Genomic DNA, 8,369 nt, shown 5'->3' on the forward strand with positions numbered 1-8,369 from the left:
GAAGACTTTCTTGAAAATTCAACTTCTGGGTTCTTATAAAGATCGAAGCTTTGGCTTGGAAAGCTATGGCGGCCGTCTGGTTGTCACTGTGAGATGACGCCTCCTTCTGCCTACGATTTCGTCAAGCTCATCTCTGCGACGACGTGGCCCTTCTCCGCTCACTCTGCCGTCTTGAAACTGGGCTTTATTAGCAATGTCTTCGTCGCCACCGCCCTTGTCGACGCCTACAGCAAATCAAAGAGAATGGCGAACGCCCAGAACGTGTTCGACGAAATGCCATTTAGAAACGCCGTCGCCTGGAACTCCCTCATTGGCGGATACGCGAGAGTCGGGTCTCCTCAAACCTCCATGAAAGTCTTCAAAGAGATGAAGGCGGCCGGCATCCGGGCAACTCCGTTCACCATCTCCGCCGTGCTTCTCGCCGGAGAGCCGACGGGCGCCGCTATCCACGGCGTCGCCATTAAGCTCGGCTTCTGCAACAACGTCGTCGTGGCTTCCTCTCTGGTGGACACTTACGCGAAATACGGATATTCCATCACTAATGCGCAGAAGCTGTTCGAAGAAATGTCTGACAGGAATACAGTAACTTATACCTCGCTTATCATCCGGTACGCGACACACGGGAAGCACGCCGAGGCCATGGAATTGCTCGGAGAGATGCGTTACGAAGGAATCGAGCCGAACGAGGTGACAATCAGCGGCGTGTTGGCGGCCTTCGCGAGAACTAGCGGCGTCGTCTATGGCATGCGCGTCCATGGCACAGCGATCCGGCTGGGCATCGAAGCAGACCCGTTCGTCTCCTCAGCGCTGATGAGCTTGTACTCCAGACACGGCGGCGTTAAGGAATTCGCCAAGTCCGTCGTCTCCGATTCAAGCGGCGACCAAGTTCTTCAGAATTCAATCATCACAGGGAACGCTTTGGTGGGTAATTTAGAAGAAGCGGTGAAGGAGTTCATCAGAATGAAGCGGAGGGCCATGGCGGCGGACTTCTACACCTTCGGCAGCCTCGTTTGGGCTGCGGGAGTAGGCTCAGCGCTGGAAGAAGGGAAGCAGATACACGCCATGGCCATCAAGACGGGGCTTATCTCCGGCGCCTTCGTCCAGAACGGGCTCGTGGCCATGTACGCGAGGTGCGGGGAGATGGGCGACTCTGAGATAGCCTTCACCGCCATCGCTGCCCCCGACCGGGTCTCATGGAACTCTCTTCTCTCCGGCTACGCCATGCACGGCCATGGCGACCGAGCTCTCGTGCTCTTCCGGACCATGCGGTTTACAGGCGTCGAACCCGACCGGATCACCTTCCTCTCCCTGATCTCCGCTTGCGGGCACGTCGGGCTTGTTGCAGAGGGCGCCGAGCTCTTCTCCAAACTGGTGCATGGCGCCGGCGAGGAGCACTGCTCCGCCATTATCGACCTTTTAGCTCGTTCGGGACACTTGGAACAAGCGGAATTGCTTCTCCAGGCTTGGCCTTCGCCTTCAGCCTTCCGCGCTCTTGCCTCCTCCGCCAAGTCCCGCGGCGACACGGCGATGGCAGCGCGGGCGGCGGCGCGGCTTCTTGAACTCTATCCTCGCGACACCTCCGGCTTCGTCTTGGTTTCGAATCTTCTCGCGGAGATGGATCTTTGGAGTAACTCGGCTGCGGTCAGGAAGAAGATGGCGGAAGAAGGCCTTAAGAAAGAGCCCGGGCGGAGCTGGATTGAATAGTGACCGGCAGATTGAGAGGAAAGGAAACGAGCGGCTGGGGGGGCGCCGTTGGTTGCGGGCGGAGGAGCGGCGAAGGCGGGGAGACCGCCATTAAAGCCTCTTTAGAAGGTTTTTCCTCCCGAAGGAGAGCCGGGATGGCGCAAGTCCACGACGTGGTTCTACGTGCATGCGATGGGACGACGAAGGACGCGCCGGAAGAGCGCGGGAGACGCCATGAGAAGTCGATGCTAGCCAAGGTTAAGGACAAGGCGAAGAGACTGAAGCGCAGACTGTCCAGGAAAAAGAGCTCCGCGGGAGACGGCCTTGAAGAGAAGGGCGTCGTAGGAGACTGTCAGGGAAGAACCCAAAGTAGGTCTTCACACTTGATCGTCGTTCTTCCTCGTCGAAACCCTAATTTTGGTACTTTTTTGGCAGCTTTGACGGTGGAAGACTCGATCTTGCCGCCGGTTTCTCATGACGAAGTGGTTCCTATGCCGGAGAGGACACCTTGCAACGGCGAAGCGAGTTTCCCGAAAGAACCGCAAGTCACCGCCGAGAAGCACGTTCTGCCCGCCGGCGATCCGCTAACTCCCTGTGAAATCGCCGCCGAGGTTAAGGACGAGGAAGCGGAGACAGAAGATAAAGGGTTCTCGGTGAAGGAGTACCTGTTGCAGAAGCTTGAGCCGGGGGATGAGGATAAGGTTCTCTCCGAGCTCATCACAGCGGCCATGAGCCCCAGGAAGCAGAAGCTCAATGAAGCCATCGCCTCTCTCTTCTACACTCCAGCTTCCAGCTCTGCTATGAGCTCTCCTCTTCCTCCTGATCCCCTCTAGTCCTCCGCCCTTCTTCTCTCAGACTGTAGAACTCGTAGTTGATGAAGAGGTTCATGGACTCGTCAGCGGCTCTGCGAGAAGAGGGACTCGCCCGTGGAGGGCGTTCCGGAGGTGAAAGGGAACGTGATGATGAACTCGTCGAAGCCTTCGCTCTGGCGGAGGGCCGCGGCGCTGGCGTCGAGCCGCTCTGGTGACATCTCAGGCAATGGCGTGTCGCCGTCTAAGTATTGAACTAGTTGGGCCATGGTGGGTCTGGACTCGGGGTCCGGGTGCGAGCAGAGGAGACCGAGAACGAGCACCCGCTCGATCTCCGCCGCGTCCTCGCCGGACCCGGGGGCCATGGCCGGGTCCGCTGCCCCCGTTATCGCGCCCTTCTTCCAGCTCTTGAGGACAAAGTCCACGAGCATGGGCTCGTCAGGGTGCGCGGCTATGGGCCGCTTCCCGCAGACCACCTCAAGAAGAAAGGCCCCAAACGCGTAGACGTCGCTCATGGTGGTGGCCTTGCCGGTCCTGGTCAGCTCCGGCGCGAGATAGCCCAGCGTCCCCACGACTCGCGTGGTCTGCGGATTGGTCCCATGGTCGTAGAGCCGCGCCAGGCCGAAGTCGCTCAGCCGCCCGTTGAGCTCGCCGTCGAGGAGGACGTTGCTGGCTTTGATATCGCGGTGCACGACGACTTGCTCCCAACCGCTGTGCAAATACAGAAGCCCCGCCGCTACCCCTCTTATAATTCTTATTCGCTGTTCCCAGCTGAGCCTCGGCTTGCTTTGATCGAAGAGAAACTTGTCGAGACTGCCGTTTGACATGAAATCGTAGACCAGGATAAGCTCCCGCTGCCGGCGGCAATACCCGAGAAGCTGCACCAGGTTTCTATGGCGGAGCCTCCCCATGCTAGCGATCTCCGAGACAAACTCTCTCATTCCTTGTTGAGACTCGTGGGCTATCTTCTTCACCGCTATCTCCGCCTTAGTCGAGTGCATCACGCCCTTGTAAACCGTCCCGAATCCCCCCGCCCCCACTATCTCTTCCTCCCCGAACCCTCTCGTGGCTACGTAAAGATCCTTGTAGGAGAACCTCTGCGGCCCGTAGTCCTTTTCCCAGTCCTCCAGCAGCTCCGCGTACTTCCTCCTCCTCAAATAGTAGATAAAAACGGAAATAGCAGCGGCGAGGACCGCCGAGACTATCCCCACGGACAACGCGATGGGCAAGACGAGGTGTCGTCGTCGATCATGGGTCGGGAGCTTTGGGATTTTGGATAGGTCGAGCTCCTCGGCCTCGCCGTTCAGCTTAAAGCTCCATGCGAGAATGATGTTACTCTCAGTCGCCGCTCCCGTGGAAGCCGTGAACCCGATAAAGGTCTCTTCTTTCACGATTGAGGAGATGTTGGCGGAGGCAGAGATGAGCGGCTTCATCGGCCTTGGCAGCTCGGCGGGCGCTATCGTCACCTCTATTATCGTCCGCAGAGCGTCGTATTCAATCCAAGCGCGCAGCGGCCGGCCGGACAAGAGACTAAAGTTTCTGCGTATCCCGCCGTCCATGTACGCGGCGGAGGCGCTGCTGATAGAAACCAAGCTGTTGACATCAATCCCAACGTGGTTATCGTCGATATCGTGGAACTCCACCGTCTTGACAGTATCGAACTCGACGGCGACGATGTGGTTCGACTGGTTCCCGTTGTCGGACGTGTTGAGGAGGCCGAGGTGCTGGCTCGGCATGGACCCGGCGAGATCTACGGTCGGGGATAGCGCAAAGGTAATGCCATGGCCCCCCAAGTCTTCGTACTTGGGCACCATGGCGAAGATGAAGCTGGTGGAGAAGGAGGATGAATCTGTGAGGCGATAAGGAGTGGGCAAGAAGGCGTGGCCGAGCTCTTCCTTCGTGCCGTTTGTCAGCTCGAGGAGGCCTGCGGAGGTAAGCGTGGCCTGCCCGCTAAGGGTCAGATTTGCGCCGGCAAAGCCATAGAAAACGAAGCTCTCTCCGGCCTGCTCGGAGATACAGGCTGGGATGAAAACGATGAGCACAGCGATTCGAAGCAGAATCTGGGGGATCATGGCTAAGGAAGGGATCTGAAACGCGAGGAATGAAACTTCTCTTCCTATTTCTTCTTTTTACCCTGTTCTTCTCCTCCTCCTTTCTGCATCTGCAGGAGTTAATGCGAGCGCATTCATTAAGTGCACATGAAGAGAAGGGAAAAAAGACGGGAGCCGAAGGATCTGGCGGCTAGAGATCCCTCCATTAAGGTGTGGTTAAGGTCCTGCTGCCGTGCGGCAATCACCGTCAAAGTCATCGACCCCACTGAAGGAAGAAGCTGAGACTTTCAGTGAATGGGTGTGAGTAGGCTAGCCGCCGAGAACTCCGTGAACAAAAAGGAAACCGTTTGCATCATCCTTAGGCAGGTGACACGGGTGATCAGCCTTCTTTAAGGCGTTAAGTTAGGCTACTGGACAGATGACGGACCCATCTTCCATTGGAGGAGGATAGGGCTAGCCCTTGGACGATAAGGGCCAGAATTTCGAGTTCATGAGCCTTGCTACGGGACTGCCGAGGAGGAGATTTACGGGACTGCCGAGGAGGACCCATCTTCCATTTCGAGTGCAGGAGGAGATTTACTGGATCTGCCGACTCGATAGTCCCTACCTCCAACAGGCCCCAGCCTTTATGAAGTAAACAGACGTGATGGAGTATCGACAAGGTGTGCAGAAACGTTGCCCACTTGGTGAATTTTGACGCGTCTCTATGGCCTTTCGTTCAATTTCCTCCTAAACACGTTAAAGTTTAGCGTTTTGTTATGTGCCTGCCGACGGGACTTGTATAAAAACCAGGGTTCAATCAATGGAGTTTGAGCTGAGGGGATTTCTGTAATGCGTCAAGGATTTTAGTTTTAGTCTTGCTCCACTGGAACGACGATCCAAAAGGAGCAAAGATCTCTACCGTTGTCGAAGGATCATACACAAGTCTCCGTGGAGCTCGGACTAGCATTGTCAAATATTAGAAACCTTTGAACTAATAGTCGCGAAAATTGATGGTTACTATTGATTATTATTTATTATCATTCTTTTCTCTAAGTTCTCACATAAAATATATATTCACGTCCATTTAGGGGGACACTGTGAATCACAGTCTGTGATGGGTTTTCAAGGCGACGAGTTATTATGAGACATAATCCAATTAGACATAATCATGCGTATTCATCGGATAAAGAGTTATAGATTCGCTGACGTTACATACCTCTCTCATTCACCGTTACCTCTGTTTCTGACACACTCCATCATTTACTGTCGGCAAGTGCTAGCATCATCTGCCACTACCATCCGCCGTTTATTTTTGGAGCCTTCTATCGTCTCCTGCTACTTCTAACCGTAGTCCCATACTCGCTGCTGCTGCCACAGTCCTCTCTTAGGAATTCGTCATCGCTGACCAACCCCCTTGTCACTTTCTTTTAGAATAAATGTCAAGACATTGTCCAAAAGTATTCATTTTGATGAATATTCAACTCAGTCTATCTTAGCTTAATATTTTACTCAAATGAAATTACTAAATATAATTATCCGTTAAACTGCAATATGAATAATTTTGGATTATAAGTTATTTTATGATTTTCATTTAATATTATTCCAAAATTTTAAGGACTGCACTATTCGTATCCATTCTGACGAGCAAGAAAATGCTAATATAACTTAAATGACATTTATTATTGCCTCCTGGTATATGAATCTTCATAATCTATCTCATGGGTATCTAACTAATGCCCTATTTAACAGTTAGCTTATTCTTCAATATCTAATTAGAATCTATAATATTTTCACTTTTTTATCTGTGCTCTAAGCCTCTAACAACCCATTTTTATTCCATTCCAAACGTGATAAATCATTATGAATATAACTAATTTATCAATGGCTACAAAAATATTTGTATTTCTAGTTGTTAAGAAAATCCTAATATGATGTTGAATTAGAAATGAAAATTTTTAGATAAATGGTAAGTAAATGAACACCCATCTGAGGAATAGAACTAGGATGTAAAGACAAAATCTCTTCCCTATGTTTGGCCTATTTCCAAATCCTATTTTGGGTACTGTCTCTTCCCCTGAGCCTTCCATTTACAATCCTTTGTCTATAGTCTTAGTCTAGAGAACTAAATACTTAGCCCTTTGAATAAGTAAAATAAAAAAAATAATTCTTAAACTAATATACTCAATTACCCACGCATAAGTCATTTTCTATCTTTATACTGTGACATTTGACTTCTCATGGTCCTTATTTATCTACCAAGGATTTCTTTGATGATGCTCGCTTCAAAATGGAAACTGATATATGTTACAGGGTATCTCCAAGAAGAGCGCTGGTTAAAATTTTCACCCAAAAAATTCATATAACTTCATCGGGTAAATTATAATTTTAACTTTATCGTGTCAACACTCTTGATCATATAATAAAGTAATAATGATATGCTTGCATCGTCAATAAGCATCAAGTCCTTATATACTCGAGAATAGACGAATTAGACCACATAGAATGATAGAAATATCGGTATAATTATAAATACAATCTATTAAGATTTATTTTATTTCCTTTTAACTAAAATTAGTTCTTTATCTTAGTGCTTGGAGATTCTACTTCTAGGTGTTCCTATAAGGGTTACCTCCTCAACATGGGACCTCATCAAGAGGTCTATAATACATTTCCCCTTCACTAATATCAGTCACATAGTCCTGCTAAGTATTCCATACAGTTGACGTAGTCTCATCTATGCTGCGAGTCAAATCACTTAATGATGTAAGTGCTGCATCATTTGACTTACATATTTGATCAAAAGGAAAAATATATTTACCCTGGCGAGGTGAAAATGTGAATGCATATTAGAAAAATGATTATAAAATTCAACCCCATAATCATTATGATAAATCTCAAAAATAATTATAAAAAATTTGATTTTAGTATATTTCATGCTCATTCTCTAACCATGTTTTTCTTTCTACATGGCAACCAAGGTTATAACTTTGAGCTCACTTCTTCTCCATGGAACTTATCAACTAACTGATTATATGTGCTCGAGGTAATTTTATCCTTGTTTTTCATTTTTCATATTTTTGCTCAAATGTTCCTTACATTATTTCCAATTTGATACCTCAATTGTCTCTAGTATTCTTATGAATATTTTTTTTATCCTTTGTTATCTATCACCAGCTCTTCATATGATATTTTTTACTTTCTCAAGGATTTTTTTCCTTATCAATGTGCATTGTGTTTTCCATATCCATAAATCTTGTCATTCTCACAATAAGGGCTCTCCAGTTATGGCCATTTCTCAGATATGACTTTCAGTCCTTAATAAAGATTTTATATTTTATTTCATGAGTCAACAGTGAAGACGTGATTTAAAAATTAGAATCTAATAAATACAAATATTTTTTACTAATGAAGTATAAGTTCTGTCCTGATCCCCACAATCAAATTATTTGTCATTATGATGCAATACATTACTTAAGTAGGAGTCATTGATAGAATTCGGTTGTGAGGACTTGTCTCACCAGAATTTAAGAGAGAGAAAACTAGATTCAGTTTTCAGAGATGACTGGACTTATCATACCCATAAAGATGATGCCCAGAACTAGGGTCATTTAAATAATCATATCTAAACTGCATGTGTGAGTGTTAGCTTTGAGGCTTAGAGGGCTAACATAATAAAATGACCCTAGGCTATGATCCAATGAATCATGTCCATGAGATGTATAGTTGTAGGAGGTAGGTTCTCCTTGTCATAAGTTATAATTTACATGATCAACATGTTTATTCCTAGTGTAATTGTGGTTCACAAACCATTCTATTAAAGGTTGTCATTGTTCACATACAAACC

General features: G+C 48.3%; 2 protein-coding genes across 3 annotated transcripts; one reads left to right on the forward strand and one right to left on the reverse strand.

Annotated features, from left to right (window-relative positions):
- Positions 1-6: 6 nt before the first annotated feature.
- Positions 7-4,965, reverse strand: LOC144700656 (L-type lectin-domain containing receptor kinase SIT2-like). 2 transcript variants are annotated; one of them, XM_078572112.1, is made up of 2 exons: positions 2,349-4,965; positions 7-2,275 (listed from the first exon to the last, which is right to left on the reverse strand). In XM_078572112.1, exon 1 carries the CDS (start codon positions 4,562-4,564, stop codon positions 2,579-2,581), a length of 1,986 nt encoding a protein of 661 aa, XP_078428238.1. In that variant the 5' UTR covers positions 4,565-4,965; the 3' UTR covers positions 7-2,275; positions 2,349-2,578. The 2 variants fall into 2 exon arrangements, with proteins under 2 accessions (XP_078428238.1, XP_078428244.1); XM_078572118.1 differs by having other exon boundaries at positions 7-501; positions 594-4,965.
- LOC144700673 (pentatricopeptide repeat-containing protein DOT4, chloroplastic-like) lies at positions 94-2,576 on the forward strand. Its single transcript, XM_078572141.1, has 2 exons — positions 94-2,052; positions 2,119-2,576. The coding sequence occupies exon 1, from the start codon at positions 94-96 to the stop codon at positions 1,702-1,704; it is 1,611 nt and encodes a 536-aa protein (XP_078428267.1). The 3' UTR covers positions 1,705-2,052; positions 2,119-2,576.
- Positions 4,966-8,369: the final 3,404 nt, after the last annotated feature.

The sequence above is a fragment of the Wolffia australiana genome, chromosome 1 (genome assembly GCF_029677425.1).
Source record: "Wolffia australiana isolate 7733 chromosome 1, ASM2967742v1".
Taxonomy (NCBI): domain Eukaryota; kingdom Viridiplantae; phylum Streptophyta; class Magnoliopsida; order Alismatales; family Araceae; genus Wolffia; species Wolffia australiana.